This window comes from Emericellopsis cladophorae, assembly GCF_022114955.1.
Source record: "Emericellopsis cladophorae strain MUM 19.33 chromosome Unknown NODE_25_length_288687_cov_117_495977, whole genome shotgun sequence".
NCBI lineage: Eukaryota > Fungi > Ascomycota > Sordariomycetes > Hypocreales > Bionectriaceae > Emericellopsis > Emericellopsis cladophorae.
The window spans coordinates 232,719-253,808 of NW_026250950.1; the positions used below are offsets into that span (position 1 = coordinate 232,719).

The 21,090-nt window shown below is 54.0% G+C and overlaps 4 protein-coding genes across 4 annotated transcripts; 3 read left to right on the top strand and 1 right to left on the bottom strand.

Annotated features, from left to right (window-relative positions):
* Nucleotides 1–512: 512 nt before the first annotated feature.
* J7T54_003277 (uncharacterized protein) lies at nucleotides 513–10,307 on the top strand (the record flags this gene model as incomplete). Its single annotated transcript, XM_051506841.1, has 6 exons — nucleotides 513–634; nucleotides 689–2,043; nucleotides 2,281–2,963; nucleotides 3,228–4,137; nucleotides 4,327–5,117; nucleotides 5,415–10,307. The coding sequence occupies 6 exons, from the start codon at nucleotides 513–515 to the stop codon at nucleotides 10,305–10,307; spliced, it is 8,754 nt and encodes a 2,917-aa protein (XP_051361965.1).
* A 1,728-nt stretch (nucleotides 10,308–12,035) lies between these two features.
* J7T54_003278 (uncharacterized protein) lies at nucleotides 12,036–15,340 on the top strand (the record flags this gene model as incomplete). Its single annotated transcript, XM_051506842.1, has 5 exons — nucleotides 12,036–12,087; nucleotides 12,154–13,582; nucleotides 14,224–14,259; nucleotides 14,447–15,104; nucleotides 15,167–15,340. The coding sequence occupies 5 exons, from the start codon at nucleotides 12,036–12,038 to the stop codon at nucleotides 15,338–15,340; spliced, it is 2,349 nt and encodes a 782-aa protein (XP_051361966.1).
* Nucleotides 15,341–15,700: 360 nt separating this feature from the next.
* J7T54_003279 (RuvB-like helicase-like protein) lies at nucleotides 15,701–17,216 on the bottom strand (the record flags this gene model as incomplete). Its single annotated transcript, XM_051506843.1, has 3 exons — nucleotides 15,701–16,858; nucleotides 16,948–17,151; nucleotides 17,208–17,216. The coding sequence occupies 3 exons, from the start codon at nucleotides 17,214–17,216 to the stop codon at nucleotides 15,701–15,703; spliced, it is 1,371 nt and encodes a 456-aa protein (XP_051361967.1).
* Nucleotides 17,217–18,133: 917 nt separating this feature from the next.
* J7T54_003280 (uncharacterized protein) lies at nucleotides 18,134–19,992 on the top strand (the record flags this gene model as incomplete). Its single annotated transcript, XM_051506844.1, has 2 exons — nucleotides 18,134–18,142; nucleotides 18,376–19,992. 2 exons carry the CDS (start codon nucleotides 18,134–18,136, stop codon nucleotides 19,990–19,992), a joined length of 1,626 nt encoding a protein of 541 aa, XP_051361968.1.
* Nucleotides 19,993–21,090: the final 1,098 nt, after the last annotated feature.

Here is a 21,090-nt window from a genome sequence, read left to right on the forward strand (position 1 = left end):
TGATGGCGTCAAATGGCAGCGAGACGAGGTGGTTGTGCTAAATTAGAATGTATGTCATGGCGTGGCATCCAGGCTGCGAACCGGCACGCGACAAAGTGTCGCAGGATTCGCGCAGAGTTCGGGGTCACGTTCAAGCCTGAGAATTGGGGTCGGAAATCAGGTTCGGGAATGGCCTTATCACGATGACCACCGACCGACTGGCGTGGCGGAGGGAGCAGTAGCTAGCAGCAAGGAAGGAGCTACCGCCACGCGCTAACAAGCGAGGTACACGTAGGTGCCTAGCTTAGGCAACTGCGCCACCTGATCGAACTTGGTGTGGCTTGACAGCCGACGACATCGCGCTTCCAAGGACTGGACGCGGCTTCCTCAAGTCGATGCGCCAGCGACGTTTACATGCATCCAAGCACGGTTCGCTCGGTAACAATAGCTGTCACCATTGCACTGGATCCGTAATGAGGACGAATCATCTGCCTGAGAGTCCGCCGAGCCGGTGAGCAGCTGCTGTGCATCTCATGGACACGTCCACGAGCTTGGGGAATGATGACCAGCTCTTCCCCCCAGCAGCTTTACGCAGTCTGCCAAATGCCACAGTCGACCTCGCAGGTCGAAACCACGATGACCCCCATTTCAACTAGTAAGCCTGCGGGAACCGGCTCATTCATTGCAGGCGTGCTGACAACATCTGTAGCAGGTTTCTGATCTTCCTCGTCCTGACCTTTGTGCTATTCACCTTCTTCGTCCTCTACTTCAATCGGCTCTTCGCCTCGATCGTATCCTACGGCATCCGGACATGGACCTGGCACAAACACCGAGTCTACCTCGACATTAGCGCTCTGCAGATATCTTTGCTGGGCGGACGCATATTTTTCACAGGCTTGCGCTACCATGGTTCGAACGAGACGTTCCTGATACAGCATGGCTATATCACCTGGCGATATTGGCTACGTAGGGTTCGCGAAGTCGACATTGTCGCTGATAATCCAGCCGAAGGAGCCGCGCCGGGGAAGGAGAAGAATGCAAAGCTTCCATGCCGCGTGACGGTCAATTTGATTGGTGTCGAGTGGTTCGTCTACAATCGTAGCCCGCAATATGACTCCATCCTAGCCGGCCTGACTCGGAATCATCCTCAGAGCGCTAATTCCACAGCCACCGCGGACACCGACGAGAAAGAGAGCCTACGAGAACGCAGGACTGGCCATTCCGCAGCTGGTGGTGAAGAGGGAAACAGGCGCTTCGACCCAGCTAGAGCGCCCGAGGCCGAGAAAAGGGCGCCATCCGACTCATCTTCACCAGCGGATGGAAGAACGAGTATCGAGTCTGATAGTCACACCGGGGACGGTGATCGTGTCCAAAAACGATCGGACCTGCCGTTCTTGGTACAATTCTTCCCGATTCACGTTGAGTGCGATAGAGCTGCGGCCGTCATTGGCAACGAGAATACCAAGGGCATTCTTACAGCCAAAGCCAAGACTATCTCTGCAGTTGTGGACGCGTCCCATGCCGACACTGTAGACCCCTATCAGCAGGTTTTCAAAATCGACTTTCAGCATCCGGTTGTACAGATCAAAGAGAATGAGGATTACAAGAGCGATCAGCCTGCGCGAGCAACTGGAAATACAGGAGTAACAAAAGTAGCCACAAAGGCCAACAGATTTCGTCGTTGGTGGCGAAAGACTCTGGCGCCTCTCCGCCGAATGGTTCCTCGTTGGGCAAGACCATCCCGGCCTAATCCCTTGGAAGCAGATGCTGCATTAGGAGTCGACCCCAGGATACCTGGGTCTGACCAGTGGCAGGGACTAGCACGCTATCTCAACGACCAAGATCAAGACGACAAAGAAAGGTGGTCCTCGGTTGAGTATGCCGCCGAATCCACAGTCCTTGACAGCCCAGCTGCAACACTTGTCGTCTACTGGGATGTTGTGAGCAAAGTGACTACGCATGCCCGACAACGCCGTAGCACGGACATCCATATCGACGTCAACGGAACCACTGCACCCGCGTGGGGCATGGACTTCGCCATCAAGGGTGGTCAAGTTAGCTATGGTCCGTGGACAGATCGTCGGCGCGCTGATTTGCAGAGGGTTTTCTTTCCAACCCTGTGCAAAGATGCGATACCGGTGGAACCACTCGCTGTCGGAGCGTGGCGGGTGCCGACCAAGTTCAATTTGCGCATTGAACTGGAAGACACTGTCTCCGTCAGAGTGCCGTTCCGTGAACAATCGAAGAATTGGCGTTGGCGTGGGAAAGAGACCCAGCTCAAGCTCCAGAGTGTGCATACAGGGAAGAAGCGAGGCAGTCGTGCAAAGAAAGAGGCGAAAGGCGAAGCTTCACAGCAGCGCCCAGCCGCCTGGCTCGAATTCAAAGTATCGGCAGATTCCTCTGTGGCATATCACATGGATATGCTGGCATCTGCGTCTGGATATCAAAGCGGCCTCACTGTAGACCTGACCGGTTCAGAGCTTCGCAGTGCGGTGAATCAGAATATCCTGTGGCGCGGCGGATCCCATCGTATCGAATGCGATCTCTCAACTCCGCTATCATGGAATTCTCTGCGGCTCTGGAGCTTCAAGGTAGAACTTGATGACCTCGAGCTCTTCCTACTCAGAGACCACATCTTCTTGTTGATCGATCTTGTCGACGACTGGTCGACCGGGCCACCGCCCGACTACCTCGTGTTTACACCGTTCCAATACTGCCTTGACCTGAGGCTTCAGCGGCTTAAGTTGTACCTCAATGTTAATGAAGGAAACATTATCGACAAACCGACCTCTCTGGATGACAACGCATATCTGATCCTGTCAGCGCCCCTTTTGGCTGCCAAAACCAGCATTCCATTGGACAAGTATCGCCCCCAACAGAACGCGATACCTTTCGATGTACGCAGTGACACTCTAGATCTGCTGTTCCACTCTCCTCAGTGGACCACCCAAGCAGCTTTCACCAAGTCCGGTGAAATCGGACGAGTGCGTGGGTTGACTGCGAACGGTACATATCACTATAATGCCACGACATCACCCGCAAACACTGACACTTTGGTCTTGAATATTCATGGGAATTCTCCGTATGCATATCTCCATGGCTTTGTCATTCGGTATTTCCTATTGCTGAAGGATAATTATTTTGGAGAACATAATCATTTCCGCACACTCGACGAGTATCAAGCACAATTGCAATCGACAGAGAAGGCCCTTGGTTTCCAGACACCTTCTGGTCCTCCTAACAAAAAGACCAACGATCTGGATGTCATCCTGAGCATCAAGACAGATGACCCAAGGATTATGCTGCCGACGAACCTCTATTCGTCGTCTCAATACATTCAAGCCGAGCTGTCGACTTTGTCCGTTGATCTTCGATTCACAAACTACTACATGGACATGGAACTTGACATCAGTCCTCTAAACCTTTCATTAACTGGCCTGTCGACCGATCCCGAGTCACCAGAAATGGAATCATCGAACACACAGCTGTTCCTTGACGGCATTCGAGTATTTGGCCATCGACTCTTTGGCCTCCCACCCACGGAACCTACGTACCTCTGCAATTGGGATGTGTCCGCAGGAACGGTATCGGGCGAGTGCACAGCCGAGTTTCTGGCAGCTTTGGCACGTGGCGGTACCGCATTTGCCTTCACGTTCGATGATGTGGAAAATGCTCTGGTTCCCTACTCGTCTCTAGTGTTCGACGATGTGACGTTTGCTAGGGTCGATGTGGAATCAGTGCACCTGTGGCTACATGTGGACGAGGCGGCCATGCTTCTATCGACAGATAGGATCACTGTCAACTCCAACGACTGGGCGAATTCTCATTACTCTAAGCGAGCTGACATTGACATCCCCAACATACAAGTGTCTTGTGTCGACTCTGAGTCTGCAGCGCGGCATAAATCAAGGCCGGATCATCCGGTAGACACCATTGCCTATCTGCAAACGAATGTACGCATGGCCTCCATCGGGAGGAAACTGCACTTTTCTGAAAAGCTCAGCCTGCAACAAGAGCTTGTGCGGCGCGAGGACCAAAGGACTACCCGCACGCCGTTTCTCCTGAAACCTGATTGCTTGGATGAGTTCTTGCCTGACCCCTTGGAACCTCCCGCACAATGCGCCCCAGCTCCACCTCATCCTCTTCATGAGGCCGGAGGTGACGGCCTTTCATTTCACAGCAGCTCATCGTCGTCGGGAAATTCGCAACGCTTGAGTCGTAAAAGCTCTTTTCTATCCCCGTCCGGTTCTACTGCTAGCAGCTTACGCCGCTCGCATGAACATCGCGGACGGGATGCCAGGGCCAAAGCCGGACATGGAGCTTTCCACCGTCCGTCCGCTCACATAGATCACGCCCTATCTGGAGCCGCCGATGACAATCCTAGCCACAGCAACTTTCATCAACACTCCTCCGTGGCCTTTACGAGCCAGTACTATACCCCATACTTCACCTTGGCCGGCGTTCAGCCGGATGCTTCTGAAGTACCGCTGCCAGCCCAGCACAACGAGCCGCCGGCATACGCCAACGACTTCCTTTCCGGTCGTGGCCAAGACCTGAACGACATTGACGCGAGCCAATTTGATGAGGAGCATGCATACTCAAGTCTTATGGTTGAATTCACGACGGCAGTGATTGCCTTCATCAGCCCAGCTGCGATCAAGCATGGCCTGTCGCTTGTCAGCGCACTGCAGCCCACTGAGCCTGATGATATTTTAGATACCTTGCAGACAAGCTCTTTAGGCAAGATTTTCGACGGCAAGAAAGAGAAGGAAGCCCACGGCTCAGTCAAAGATCTCCTTGTAAAGCTGCCACGAGCAAGCGTTCGCATTCTGAACTCCTCGACTTTTGGGCTCTCGCAGGATGTAGAGTCAGAGGAGCGCGACCAGTATGACGTAACAATCACTGAACTCGGGCTGGTCACTCGCACAACCTCCTACCGGGGGGACGCGGTCGACTCGCTGCAGATGGGCTCCAAAACTTCCCTCCATCTTCGGCTAGGATCTATTGAGTTGTCAGCTTCCGAGAGATCATCAACACTGGAGGAACCCCAAGCAGCTGTAATGGTTCAAATAGACCAGGTTGTGATCTCTGTGGGAGCACGCGAGATTACATACTTTGATGCTGATGTGGGCTCAATTGTAGGCAGCACTGCATCGGGGGAAGTGGAATACCTCGCATCTTTGCTACATAGGACTGGGAGCCTCGCAAACGAGCTTGAGGCAATAGTGAAGGCAACTACTCGACATCACAATGACCGGCTGCAATACTTAACGTACCGACTGCTGGAAGAGGGACACTCGACATCCGATCCTTCTTTTCTGATACGGCCTTCGGCGGTTTTGCGATCCGCAGAGAGTCATTTGCGCACACTCGATTCGTGGAAATTGGTCATGAGACTTCGACAGATCTGGACCGTAATGACACCTCAAAGCCAGCATCAGTTCCTCCAGGACAATGCAGCACCGACTTGGACGGTGCCCCCCGATGCTGCAGAGCTAGTCATAGCTGCGTTTCAGCGCTGGCGGAGTTGGGATCTTGATAATATCAGCAACGCCGTTGTTCTGCGCAAGATCTTTCCAACCCTCAACGAGACTCAGGCGATCGGAGGGGATGGGCTGCCCGTTCTCGGCGCCTGTCGACTTGGCGACATGCACTTTGTGCTCGACCCAGGGCCCAAAGAGAACAAAGTGGGCATTGTCGATGTTTCGGTCAGAGTTGAGAAGATGATGAAGAGTGACGCAGCAATGCTCCCCGAAACCAACACGCAGAACGCTCTCCTTACAACGATCAGCGTCTGCTGCAACGAAGGTGCAATTCACGTTAACTGGGAGGTCTGCGAGCTTATTGAGGACGTGCTCCGACTTTATAACCAAAGCCAAGAGCGCGGCAAGGCCGTCGCAAAGACAGCTCAAAAGCGCCACCGACCCGATCAGTCAGCAGCCAGAACGCCGGCCTTTCATGTGGTTGCAGAAGTCATACAAGGCTCAATTGAAGTAGAGACGGTCAACCTACGGTCAACAACTGTTACCGAGTCCTTCAAAGTTTCAGGCTTGATGTATGGGGGTGACAATGTAGCACAGTCCCTCAACGTTATCACACATTGCACCTCAGTCACATCGAGCTTGGAAAGTCACGCGCTGTTGCTCAGCGTCTTTCAATTGCGCGATCCCAGCATCTTCGCTTCGCTGGAGCACGAAAAATCTGACGAAGCCTCTACGCAGATCGTCAAGTCTACTGTCAGCAGTAGTAGTCTGAAGTACGTTGTGAAGCAGGACCCCACGACACTTCTCGAGATTCTCGATCATCTACTCAAAGATGAGGCTACGCAAATCAACCAGCTTCTAAGACACGTAGCTGAGCATCGACAGCCACAGCCTAAGCATAAAGAAGACTCGAATGTGAGACAGCGCCTTTCTACCTTCAGGTTCAATGTTGCTTTGTTTTTGGAGCGGTACATCATCAGCGTGCCTCTGTTACAGACTCTGACGTACAAAATCACCGGCAATGTTGCCAGAGCTTCGTGTGCAGCCAATTTCGGAAAAGAGATCATCTTCGACTTTGACGTTAAGGAAAACTCGCATGAGATGCATATTGACGTGCGCGACGAGCCTCGTCGCATATCTCTGATGCAGATCCCTCCAACAAATGGACGCATCAGAAGTCAAACTGGTCAATCCGAGCATGTGCTTACTGTATTGTCTTCAGTCGAGCTCATGCAACTGGATGCGTCGGCAGTCTATAGCCTGCTGGGTGCACTCAATCGGCCACAAATATCCAGCACTATTGAGGAGATACAGGAGCAGGTCAAGGTCGTGCAAAGACATTTTGGGGACGTCTTTCGACCTGATACCGAACCACATCCCGACCCGACAAACAACAAGCCAGACGGCGGTGACAGTGGGAAGCGAACGTTGATATACGATGTGCATCTGACATTCGCTGGATTGCAGGTGTCGGCCATAACGCCATTAGGCTCGTATCCTAAACCCGTGTCTCAAGTTTTGTTCTCTCTGGACAAGTTGCAATTGCAAGCAGCTAACCGCCTCGACCCCCAAGCTCCTATCATGAAGTACCCCGAGGTTCATTTCAATTTGAAGCAAATCGGATTCGACATACGCAGGGGCCAGCGGGATGCTATGAAGTCTTGTGGTCGGATAGGGGCTGGTGTCACCATGTCTGCCGGCGCCAAGGAAGGAAGCGACGGCAAGGAAGACTGGGCATTTGACTTCCGAAGCCCTGATCTTGATGTCAATCTCTCCCCCGAAATGGTATCGACAAGTCTGGCCGTCCTCGCGTACCTCCGTGACAAGATCAAGGATCTGGATACTTCACGAGAACTGGACTATTTACGGAAGCTGCGAGAGTCGAAGCCGAGGATTACAATCAATGACAGCTCCCTTGAAGTCGAAGACGAAGACATCATTGACTCGGTCTTGTCGAGATTGGTCTATCAATTTGAGTTGCAGAATATCAGAGCCTCGTGGAACGTGGAAACGGACAGCGATCCCCGCTCAGTCAACAAAGAGGACCTAGTGCTGTCCATCAAACTCATCCAATTCGGTACGAGGACCAAACGATCTGCTCGTCTCACCATAGACAGCCTGCAGCTGCAGACAGTGCCCCAAGGCCAAGACAAAACTCTGCGGTCCCTTCACTCGGCATTACTACCAGAAGTGATCTTTAATGTAGCATACATTTCTACCCCCAATGCCCGGCGAATGGCCTTCCAAGCAGTTGGCCAGTCACTGGATCTCCGGTTGACATCAGCTTTCATCGTGCCAGCGGCCAACCTGATGGGCTCGATCTCCAAATCAATCAACCATGTGCAGGAGGCGTCTGCCGGTTGGGGCTCGTCGTTCGGTCCGGAAAAGATGCCCAAGGAAGATGACCACAATGCGCTGAGTCAGACTCCTGCCAACGGTCCTAATGCCTCTGATCGGCCTTGGAATCTATTTGGCAAGAAGCGACTGGAGAGCATGCTCATCGATGCTGATTTTGCCGGCGCTGTGGTGCACGTGTCAAGCAAACGCAACTTCAGCAATGCCGCCAGAATTTCCAAACTCAACCGCCCATCGCTCGCAGGCAAGTATGGTCAGTTCAACGCCGATGACTCGGGCAGTGGCGCCGTCTTACGCAGTCCTGGTCTGGCCTGGAAGCTTGAATTTTCTGACAATGGCCATGATGACCCAACGGTTTCCGGAGAAATCAAGATTGATGCATCAAGCAACATTTTGTATCCTTCTGTGGTACCTCTCGTGTTGGACATTGTATCAAGCGTACAAGAAGTGGTCGGGAGGGAGAAGACCACTGCGAAGAAGCCGAACCCGTCGCCGCCATTCCTACAGCCGCAGCAGTCGGGCGCCGAAGACACTATCCTCACGGCGGATCCAAGCGCTGTTCTTGGACGCACGAAGCTAAACCTGGGTCTTCGTATTTGCAGGCAAGAGTTTTCACTGAGTTGCCAGCCCATTGCCCGCGTAGCGGCGACGACTAGCTTCGAAAGCATCTACTTTACAGCGAACACTGTCACGTCGACTGATCACGGCAACTTCTTCGCCATATCAGGCACATTTGACAGACTGAAGGCCTCAGTACAACATGTCTATTCCCGAGAGTCGACAGGCAGCGTTGAGATCCAAAGGACTACACTGTCTCTCATGAACAGCAAACACGTCAGTGGTACGAGTGGTGTATCCGCCATTCTTAATGTCAGTCCGATGAAGGTGACGATCAACGCCAAGCAAGTGCAAGACTTCTTGCTGTTCCGCGAAATCTGGTACCCGGCCGAGCTCCGCGACAGGAACACTGCCCCGGTGGCGAAGCTGACGACGGAGAATTCGCAAGGCCATCTCATGCAGCGCTACCAGCAAGTCGCCGCGACTGCTGCCTTTCCCTGGACGGCGACAATCTCCATTGCTGCGCTGGACGTGGCTGTCGACTTGGGGCAGGCCATTGGGAAATCCGTGTTTCGCATTGCCGAGTTTTGGATATCGTCGAAAAAGACATCAGATTGGGAACAGAACCTCTGCCTCGGCTTTCAACGGATCAGTATTGATTGCTCGGGGCGCCTCAGCGGCTTCATTGCGCTGCAAGACTTCAAGCTGCGCACGTCTATACAATGGCCTAAGCGAGAGCAGGCGCTCAACGAGACGCCATTGGTCCAAGCATCCATTGGCTTTAACGCTCTGCGCATCAAGGCCGCCTTTGACTACCAAGCCTTCCTCGTTGCGGACATAACAAGGCTGGAGCTTCTCATGTACAATGTCCGTGAGGATACGGCTGGACGTGGTGATCGTCTTGTGGCCATTTTCGACGGCGAGGCGGTGCAGATTTTTGGGACGACCACGTCCACTGCCCAAGCAGTCGCGCTCTATCAAGCTATCAAGAGGCTCACTCAAGAAAGACAGGAGAACTTTCAATCCTCTCTTAGGGAGATTGAGAAATTCATGAAGCGCAAGTCAAGTACTACCGTTCGCTACAGCTCGCAACCCTCGGATTGTCTAAAATTACCGGGGGAGGAGCGGCTAGCCAAGGCCCCCATCTCTCTCGATACGGATGTGGTGGTCACTCTGAAGGCGCTGAACCTCGGCGTGTTTCCGAGCACATTCTCAGACCATCAGGTTTTCAAAATCGAGGCGCTGAATGCTTATGCGCGGTTTGCTGCTAGCTTGGAGGCCGGAAGAGTGCACAGCATTTTGAAACTGACTCTAGGCCAGCTTCGCATAGGGCTGGCTGGAGTCAGGAACGGTGAGGCGCCCAGAGCGCTCAGCGAGATCTCTGTAAACGACGTGGTGCAGCGTGCCACTGGGTCACGAGGCGGCACCATATTGAAGGTTCCGCAGGTATCAGCCGTCATGGAGACATGGCAAACCCCTGAAAGTAACCTGATCGACTACATCTTCAAGAGTGCCTTCGAGGGCAAGGTGGAAGTGGGTTGGAACTACTCGCGCATCAGCTTCATACGGGGCATGTGGGCAAATCATTCCAGGTCCGTTGAAGCGACATGGGGTAAGGAGCTGTTGCCTATGGCGACCGTCAAAATTACTGGAGTGCCGGAGGGTGAAGGCGAGCGCAAGGAGGGAGAGCAACAGAAGATTACGGCCGAGGTCAACGTGCCTCAATCCAAGTATACTTACGTTGCCCTCGAGCCGCCTGTCATTGAAACGCCGCAGCTTCGAGACATGGGAGAGGCCACGCCACCGCTGGAGTGGATTGGATTGCATCGAGAGAGGCTGCCCAATTTGACGCATCAGATTGTAATAGTTTCCCTGCTGGAACTGGCTGGCGAGGTGGATGATGCCTACTCACGCATTCTGGGAGCATCTTGAGCTTTGGAGGCGTCTGACGGAAGGAATGATTTTTGGCGTTTAAATTGAATCTATCTAATCGACTATCTCTATTTACTTTGCTCTCAGGAGCCCTCGAGCTCAGGCGTCCGGGTTTGGGTTCCTTGTTTCGAATGCGTTTCTTGTGCGGGCTACTTTGTACTTGCAGTGCAATCATCGCCCGGGCCATTCCTGGCAAATCCCGATAGTCAACGTTGTCCGGTGATCGTGAACGAGGTGCAGGAATGGGACGGTGTGCAACAGGCGTCGTGGCAGGCTATCGTTCATGGGCCACAAGCCTTTGGTTGCCATGCTTGAGCGTCAACGGCACATGGGACGGATCATGACTACGTGCGGGGTTACTGCAAAGGAGGAGGACAAACTAAAGAGAGTTGAGCCCTACAGAGCAACCGCCAGACCACCACACGCGTCACAAAGAGATTGCACGTCCCATCGACAGGTGATTGTGAGATGGAGGGAGGTCTCGATTGCCCGGTACAGGGTAAGGACATGGATCTGACTTGAGGTCTGGCGCGTGGATGACATAGTACGTATGTATCCGTACCTCGAGGCCATTTTGACATGTGATTGTGGCAGGTCCCCTGTATATGCATAATTGTGTCATGTGCGCTAACCAGGTTGCGTTCCAGGCGCGTGAGCACGACCCGATAGTGAGCAACACCCCGCTTTAGGCAAGGTCCACGCAGGTTGACTTGACAATTTACCCCAGGAAGGAGTGGACAATACAGTAGCTTCAGCGGTACCCGTCTTCGCCCAGGTCGTAGGCAATTGGTCCCAGCTGGCAGCCACCATGGACACACACAGATGGTGGAATTCTGCAAGAGCAACTTCGTCCTCCAGCCAAGCCAGAACCCGACCGACCGACCAAACGAGCCTCGACTATCCGTGTTCGCAGTATCCGCATACTCACTAGTTCATAAATCCAGGCGCAGACACGCGCGTAGATTGCCAACACCGCGCGTAACTAGCCTAAGCGCAACCTTGATCGAACCCATAGCCTTGCGTCCCGCACGCGACAAGCAGTACCCTGCCCTTGAACAAACTGACCCGTATCCCCGACGAACCCGCGCCTTACTAGCTAGCTGGACATTTGCGTCTGTGCGCAGACAACAGCGCAGCGGAAGGTTGACAGTTCGTGGCCAAGTGGTTTGCTGCTACGCTGACCCGCACCCACCTCGGCCTATTCAGTTGTCGATCGTCAGGTACCCGGCGCATGAACCTTCGATCAATACTCCCGAGGTGAGCAGCATCTCCCTCCTAGAATGAAGTCCAGCAAACAGCATTGGCCAAGAAAACCCTGTGCTAACACTGTTAGTGTTAAGAGGCAAGGCACACGGCGACTCCAGCGGTACTACTACGACCATCCGAGCGCACCACTGTCATCCCCACAACGTCGAACCTCGTCACAACCCGGCCAGCAGCTACCGTACTGTTGACAGTACTGCGTCGGCTTGGGCGTCGCAAGGGCTGCGCGGTCGCCGAGACATACTTTATTGGCGACCCTCATTATTATACCCGTTGGATCCTGGGACCCTCAACTTCGAATTCGCACGAGCCGCCCGGAGAGTCAACGGTCTATCGAACAAGACCCGAGCTCGAAGTTCCTGATAGGCCAAGTTCGACGGAACGGCTGGGCAACGCAAAGACATCTTCTGTTAGTTTTGAGACGAACGAACCGGATCCATGCTTGCTGTACAGCGTGCTCCGAAAATGGCTTTCAATAAATCGCCAACGGACTCGGATCCGTTTTTACCTTTTGGGTGTAAGTGGACTGGACTGTCAGCCGTTACACCGACGGAGAACTTTGAAGGCTGACACTGCCCGGCAGATGCGATAGGCGAAGATTCTCAGCCGCCCTCGGATCCTCCACCCGAACCACCCAGCGGCATGCCCTTGTTGACAGAAGATGATTCCAACCTGCTCAACTCTTTCTTTAGCGCTATGACGAGTGAGCAGTATGGGCTACCATCTTTTGGGGAAGGACTGCAAGGACTCCAGTATGGTAGTGGGTGGATGGATGAGCTTCCACCGACCTTTGTGGGCACCACCACGTCGTTCCAAGGACAACACAACCCTCAATCCGGTGAGCCTTCTTCACTCGGCTTTGAGGGATCGAATACGGCTGGAGCGCAAATGCCACCACCGCCGCCGCCGCCTCATTCTAATCCGTATGGACAGCACATGCATATGAATCAGCAACAAGAACACCAGTATCAGCTTCAACAACAGCAGCCGCAGTTTCAACGCACACAAGTTTCACAACAGTTTCAGCAACATCCGGAAGCGAACGATCACCAGCAACACCCGAACCAATCATACCACCACTCGCAAGATGTGTTGAGTGCCGCAGCGACTCTGATATCCAACAATGCTGGTAAGCCGCCTGCTCGATTCATGAATGGCTCTGCGCACGGCGCAGGCACACGACAACACGTCCCTCCCTTGGGCCAAATTCGGCATCAGCAGCTGGAGGACTTTAAGGAACAAGGGAGGAGAGACTACGCACAAGAGCAGATGCCAAGAGGGTTTGCAGACTGGATGAGCCCACATCAGAATCGCCAGGGCTCAAGGAGCGCGGTACCGACGGAAATGCGATGGGGCTCAGATACCAATTTCGGTGGCTCACAAGGCTACACCACCGGCGACCAGAAGGAGATGGAGTCTATGGAAAGGCAGCAGCAGAAGCTGTTGAGCTCCCTGGAGGTTAGCAAAAGTGCTGCCAGCACACGTCCCAGCAGTCCCTCGCACGCCCAGACGCAGAGCGACCCGCAGCGGAAGCAAGCGGCTGGTGCAAGTCATCCGTCAACATCAGCAGTAGATGCCCAGGCACCACCAAGAAAGAGACGCAAGAGCAGGGTCACACCCAGTGGGAAGAGTCCCGCGGAAGACGGTGTTCCAGGAGGCACTAGCTCAAAGTCGAAAAAGAGGATCGGGGACGAACAGAAGGCAGCATGCGCCTCAACCTCTACCAGCAAGGCTACACCGGGAGGTCGCAAACGAAAAGGCGCGCCGGGGGCTGATGCAAAGCCCAGTCGGGAGACCCTGACCGAAGCGGAGAAGAAAGAGAATCACATCAAGAGCGAGCAAAGGCGGCGAGGTCAGATTAAGGAAGGCTTCGAAGATCTGAACAAGCTGGTGCCGGGGCTCCATGGCGGTGGCTTCAGCAAGAGCATCCAGCTTTCACATGCTGCAGAGTGGTTGCTCACAATCAGGCAAGAGAATGAGGCGCTGGTCAGGCACTTGGCGTCGCTCGGCAAGTAGCGCACCGTGTGGGTGTTATTGAGATTGCTGACCAAGGAGGTCGGCTGTGGGAAGGATCATGAGGCCTGCGAAGGATGAGAATGCTAGCCGCGTAGGCAGGCAGGCGTCTTGGGAGTCGGGTGTCGATTTTATATATACCCCTGTTGCGACTGCATCATGCAGCGATCGGATGGGCTGGGCGGATGGGGATCGGGTCTGGCGAAACAAATATTCAACAGCATCACCGTAATTAGGTATTTGATGGATGTACATTTCAACCAAGCTTGGTCAGTGGCGGTCCTGGTAGCGAGCGAGTCGCGCGCCATTCTGTGTCAAAGTGCGGCAACTTTATGTGTTCTTACCCCTGTTGCAGATTTCTAAACAGACCGTGGGGAGTGAGTGATCAGTCAGTTTTTCATGTGGTAGATGACCATGTCGGGCTTAAAAGTGAATCGTCAATCTGCGCGCGTTTGAGCGCGTTACAACGCATATGCTAGACCTGTCGCATTCCTACGAATCAGTAAGCATCGACCATGGACTCGTCAACTATGCCCTGCCTGTGCTTACAATCCATGGCCAAAGGGGGTGATGCGGGCGTCGAGTCTCCGTGAACTATCCTGGCTTCCTGCGCTGAAACTGACGTGCCCACTCTTCCAAGAAACATGGGGAGCTGCGCGCTCATCACTGTAGAATTGTACGTGATGGGCATTGCAGAAACGTCTGATGATCATTATTTATGTTGGGACTGACCCCGTCTGACAGCCTGTATGTTTTCCTCTGTGAACTCCCACTTTCAAGTCCGCCTGACAGGTCTCTTTGCCCTGTTTCCTGCCTCGTGCCTCCTCCCGCCTTCGTGGAACAACAGGCCTAAATAAACGCAGAAAGGCTGAGGTAAAGATCAACATGAAGTTCTCTGCCTCAGTGCTGGGCGCTGTCGTTGCGTCCCTCGTCGCAGACGGTGCCTCTGCGACTCGCTTGCACGCCGACCGTACGGAGTCTGACTGCGCGGCCCCCGATGCCATTCCTGACTTCACCGGTGCGGACTTTCGCAACGTCGGCGTGGTCATGTTCAACGGCATCGACATGGTCGACGTCTATGGCACGCTCGACCCCTTCTACATGCTCGCCCTCATCGAGCAGCAACTAAAGCTGTACCTCATCGCCGAGACCCTCGACAACGTCACGCCGCGCGGCAGCATGAACCCGTACAACTCGAGCTTCTACCCCGAGTTCGTCGTCACCAACACGTTCGATGACGACCTCGACATTGACCTGCTCATCGTGCCCGGGGGCAGCGGCGTGCGCGCCCCGGACACCAGCGCCGCAGAAGCCTACCTCCAGAAGATGTTCCCCAAGGTCAAGGCCTTTATGACCATCTGCACCGGCAGCGGGCTCGCCGCCAAGTCGGGCGTGCTCGACGGCCACATGGCGACCACCAACAAGAAGGCCTGGGCGCAAATGACAGGATGGGGCCCGGACGTGCGGTGGGTTTCGCCCGCTCGCTACGTTGTCGACGGCAAGGTCTGGACTTCGTCTGGTGTGAGTTGCCCCGTAGGCCTTCCATTGGCGTCCGTGCGAAAGCTGATGTTCTTTCCCTGCAGGTTACCTCGGGCATGGACCTTAGTTTTGCCTTTATCGAGGCATACTTTGGCCGGGAGAGGGCGGAGTACATCTGGTCCATGCAGGAACATGAGCCACGCGAGTGGGACGATGACCCCTTCCACACGTACTTTGGTCTCGAGAATACGGAGACCCAGCCTTGCCCGTGGAGGTGAAAATATCCGATCAGGCGTGTCCAATGGTCTGGTAGCAGTCAGCCTGTAACTACTTAGTCAGTCGTTGCCCAAATAGTTACAGGATACGTCCTCGAGCCAGATAACGCTCAATGCGCATCCTTTTGTCCATTGAGCGGCCGAGTTTGGCCCTGGTACTTGCCAGCGTGGTCTCGTATCATCAAGAGTGCACTTGATTCGTGGTGGCGTCGCAGTCCGCTGGGGTATTAATGTAATTCCTACTGAACACCGAGGCTACCTAGGTGTACCAATCATAGAGTAGTCTCCTTCTATTGCAACGCAAAACAATACAACACATGGTACAACATGAAATCCAAGGCCGGTGCTTTTCTTCCGTTATCTTTAGGTCATGACCGTGTCCATATTCGCGCCTGAACCGGCAGCCGCTCCGTTGTTGCCTAGTAGGTGCTGCTCAAACGAAGCAACAAACTTGGCACTCCGCGCGGGATCGTAGAACAGGGCGAAACTCCGTTGCACGTCCTCGACGCTGACCTGCTTGGCTCTGCGCTTCGTTGCAATCAATTGCGACGTTGTGATCAGGTTGGCAGCGTAGCGGAGACCCGTCTCCGAACCGACCTTGGTTAACAAGGCTAGTGCGTCCGGCGACAGGTCAACCTCCTCTTCTTGCGCGCGGACACTCAAGATTTTCTGGAGGTCCTCCGGGCTGTAGGGGTGGGTCTTGATGATGACCACACGGTCGAGGAAGTCGAATGGCAGGCCGTGCGGGCTGCGGTAGTCGGTGCCGCGGACCTTGGCGTTTGCGCGGTTGCTCGCCATGATCACAATGGGCGCTAGCTCATCCTCGAGAGCGCTGTTGAGGAAGGCGAAGGATTCAATGTCCAGCATGTGGACTTCGTCAATGAACAGGACGCCGGGAACAATCTCAGCCTTGCCCTCCTCCTTCCACTCTCCGACCTTGATGTTGATCTGGTCGCGGATCTCGCTGCGGATCTCGCCCGTGTCACCCGAGAACAATGCCAGGAAACCCTGTGTCCGCGAGTTGATCACGTCAATCTCGTGGAGTGTGACGGTGTGTACTGTCTCCTTGCGCTTCTGCAGCTCGCCATCGGGGCACTGGAGGAACTTGGTGTCGACACCCATGGCGTCGTAGTCGCGCGAGCGTGCGTAAGATCGGCCGAGCTTGGTGATCTTGCCAGACGACTTGTCGATGGAGATGATATCACCCGCCATGATGCGCTCCTTGGTCATTGCATCAATCATCTTGTTGCCCATGTCGTACACCGCCTCCATATCCGTAGTCTTGATCGTGAGTTTGCCCTGCTTCGCGCTCCCCGTTACACTACGATCAATCTGAATCTCGACGACCTCGCCCTCCATGATTTCGCTTTCTTCCTTGATCCGGACACCGATGGATTTGCGAAAGGCTTGCTTGAGCGCCTCGGTCTTTGACATTTCGAGAGAGTAGATTTCAGAGGCGGCGAGGGATGTGAAAGGTACGTCTGGGCCGAGCGATTGCGCCATTCCCATGGCGAGGGCTGTCTTTCCCGTGCTGTCGCAATGTCAGAATTTGGTCTCGGTTCGGGTGCGCAGAGTAATTCTTCTTGCCTTGGGGGTCCGGCAATGAGCACCGCGCGACCGGCCACATTGCCTTCCTTGATCATCTGCAGCATGACAGCGGCGGACTTGCGCGCCTTTTCCTGTCCGACCAGGCCTTGCGACGCAGCTTTCGGCTCCAACGTCATCGCGTCGACGCCCAATCCTCGGATGTGCGAGTGCGCCGCAATCATGTTGAGACCGCGAAGGTCCTTGGACTCGGAGGTGGTGATCACAGGCTGTATATCCATTAGTTTCTCCCTTGTGAACAGCGTCATATTTGGAGTCCACTCACGGCAGCCATCTTGGATCAAGGAATCGTCAATATGTGATGTGTGGTCTGTCTCTTGCGCAGCAAGCAGGCGCGTTGCTGAAAGCCGTCTTCGGTGAGAGAATCTGCTTAGTCAAGACCGAGTTAGTAATCACGACGGGCAGTGACGCATGTGGGTCCAGAGAAAAAAGGTACTAAACGCGGTCCAGTCGCGTGAGGAAAATGAACCAGCCTCACAGTTGGCGATGTTTGAGAATTTAGTGGCTCCTAACAGTCGCTTCTCTGCTCTGGGACCATGCTTTTCAAATGATGCAACGCAGAACAACACTTGTGATTTAAATCCATCAACTGCAGCAAACCTGAATGCGTAGCTAATCTAGGCCCTGCCTAGCATGCCCAACTGTCAACCCCAAGTTTCGTCTGGAAACTGCAATCAAGCACGCACGTGACGGGCGGCGACATGTGAAGCAGACCCCCTGAAGCCAAAAGAACGGACAACCAAAGCAAACAAACATTTTCACAAACACGCTCACAGACGAGAGACTGAACACACAGCGCGAACCCCTAAAAGCTGCTTCCAACGTCGCGTTCGGTTCGCTGAGACAGGCACACTCCAATCGACTCATCTGCCTCGCACTAAACGGGAAAGCCCTCCTTCACTTCAAGTGAGTATTGTTACCTGACCTAATACCAGTTTTCAGCCATACGCCAAGCCGACTGACGCGATGCAGCTATATGAATATTTCTCGCTAGTCAGCAGGGGATAATGAGCAGCTATAGTCGAAAAGACTTCCCGTACCGCGACAGGCGCGTACACGAAGATCGTGATTCTAGCAGGTCTCGGCGGCGCGATTACGACAGCTATCACCCCTTAGATCATCGACGTGAACGCAGTCGGGAACGACAGAGGCCTCCACTTGGAAGGCGGACATCCTCGTCATATTCCCCGAATGCACGAAGTCCAGCCTTTGCCGCCACAAACGTAGCAAGTCCTGCACCTATATCTAATACATCAGGATCAGATACGGGCAATAACAAGGCTTCTGAATCGTCGGACTTGGCAAGCAGAATCGTGCGCGCCCTGCGTTCTGCGGAAATCGACAGGGCACAGCAGCGCCTTAACAAATGCAAAATACAGCATAGCCGTGCTACTGCAGAGCAATACCCTGATCATCCGTCTATCGTAAAACAGGCCAAGTTAGCTTACGAGGATGCTAAAGAGCACCTTAAAAAGACACAGGATGATACTAAAGACCTTGAGGCTTGCTTCGCGGAGATTTTGAAAGCCACAGGTGTTAGGGCTACAGATACCATAGAGCAGCAGCCGACACCCACGACAGATGCCGTCGAAAGTTCCAAGCTCGACGAGCGGCTTGGCGCCATCGCCCGCGAACAGGAGGCGAGGATCAAGAAACTAGAGAGTGACCTCCAAACGAGATTCAACCAGTCTATCACAGACTCGGCGAAACGTATTCAAGAGGACTTCGACAAATCACTCAAGGCCAGGACAGAAGAGATCAAAGGTCAGTATACAGCGATGCTCGAGGAGCGCGATAAGCGAACACGCGAGCACTACGACAGATCCCTTGAGTCAAGGACAGAAGAGATACAAAGTCAGTGCACAGCAAAGATCGAGGAGAACGACAAAAGAATACGCGAGCACTACGACGAAACGCTCAAGACGTATATGTCCAATATGGCTGCTCTGCGGGAGCAAGTCAACAAGTGGCAAGAGATAGACCTCGACAACACAAAAAAGCAAGCATCAATTATGAAATTGCATGAAGCGCTCGCGGCGAAAGTACAAGGCGCTGCCAACGAGCTCAAGCGACTTTCCGATCACGTTCGCAAGCTAGACGAGCGACTCAGTCTCCCTCCCAAACCAGACACGACTGACCGCGCAATTTCAGAGCTTAAAACCAAGCTCCAAAATCTAGAAGACAAGCTCAGCGCGTCGGCCCAAACTGGCGAGACAGAAAAGGAGATTGGCAGTCTGAAGAACAGAATCGACGTCTTGGAACAATCCTCGGCTCCGCAGAGAACGGCACTCACCCTCGCATCTCGACCCAACAGCCCAGGTCTAGACCCTGATCTAGACAAGATACAATACGCAGTTGATCAGATCAAGATGGATCTACACACCCTAAAGAAAAATGTGGTGGAGATATTCCAGTCCCAGAGCCTTATACCGGCCCACCTCAAGGACTGGGCAAGGATGGCGACTCCAACAAGGCAACATACCCCGTTGCCCCAGGTGCAAGCTGCCTCGGATGGAGCATTAGCCACCGCAGCGCACGTGGAGACAACTCGTAGGCATCTTGAGGAGCTTTACAAGGACAAGGAGTCCTTTGTCGACTCTGTCGTGGCATGTATTGGGCCTCGCGTCGGGGCTGAAATAGCTGAGATTCAACGAGAGTTAATCAGCAAAGGTGACTCAATCACTTCTTGCCAAGGCGACATCAACGCCTGTAAGGAACGAATAGCCAATGTCGCCAACGACCTCAACATACACCGCTCGCTGCACGGTACATTCTTTAAGTACTGCAAGGACGTGCACGAGGATCTCGACATGCGATGCCGCAATCTCGATCATTGGCAGCAGAACTTCGAGACGACGGACCTAGTCAAACAGATGACCGAATATATCAAAGCCCTTATGCCGGGCGAGATGAACCAGATGCGCCACAAGGTCGCGGCGATCGAAACGGAGCTTCGTCGAATACAGGATCACGCGTCCAAGAAACGCAAGGTCGCGCTCCCCAACGGCGGAACACAGGCTGTTCCAATGGCGCCTGTCCATCCTTCCTAGGGGAGGGGTCGCTGATGCATCCATTGCCAGAACAGCCAGACATGCGAGCGAGACGCCTCTCATGGTCCGGCCAGGCAGATGGGAGTGGCAGTGACTGTGTAAGTTATATGGCGGCGCTCATACGTTGCCGCGGTGTTCTGGGTGTGGTAGGAAGGGCATGTCTTGTTGATGACTTTCCTTGTGGAAAGTTGGGTCGACGACGGGAAGGGATCCCATTGTACTCATATCATTCATAATTAATCCATCAACATACCATGCCTTCATGTGCGAAGGGATACGGATACTATGCGGACTGCGGTTATGTTTCGGTTCGAACACGTAATCAGAATGCAGCTCTGGTCTGAGATCCCACACATATGGAGCAACAAAAGTCAGTCCATTGCCATGAACTCCCATGCCGAAGATGTCTGGGTGCCGGGCAGAGCCGTGGAAAGCCGCCACGATAATAAGCCCTGAACTGCGCAGGACATTGAGGCACTCCCATGTGAGCTGGTTGGAGCCGTTCACGAGGACACGACGATGCCTCTGAATAAGCCTATATGCTCGTAGTATAATTAACCCTCTCATTAGTAAGATGAGTTTCGTTCCCCGGATGTGAAGCCTGTCCCCGGCAGTTGTGCGTGTTCCGAGACCATCGGGGCGTTGCGGAGGACTGGGGTCACGCTTAGGCGAAAACAGGCCCGGTCGAAGCCGTGAAGCCTCGACATCTGCACGACGGACAGGCATGGACGACGTAGCCGGGCGATTACCGTGCCTGCGTGGGGAAAACTACCCGATCTGGAATATACCGGGAGTTGTCTAAGTCAGTGAGAGTGAAGCCATCACCAACTGTCAACATGGCATTCACAAGATGGTTGATGTTTGGCCACGATGAGGGATTTTGGCTCTGAAGAGCTGCGAGGCCGTACATGGAGTGCTTTGCTCTCTGCCTGGCTTGCCTTGCCACATTGGGACAGTCCGACTGGCGACCTTTCTCTGAGTAATAGAGATTGGGAATCAATGACTGATAGCGAGCAGCGCTTACGGCGATTGAGCTCCTTCTCCTGCTCGCAAAGGGGCCAGGGCGTACCATCCAGCCTCGTGGCATGGGCCTTGCAG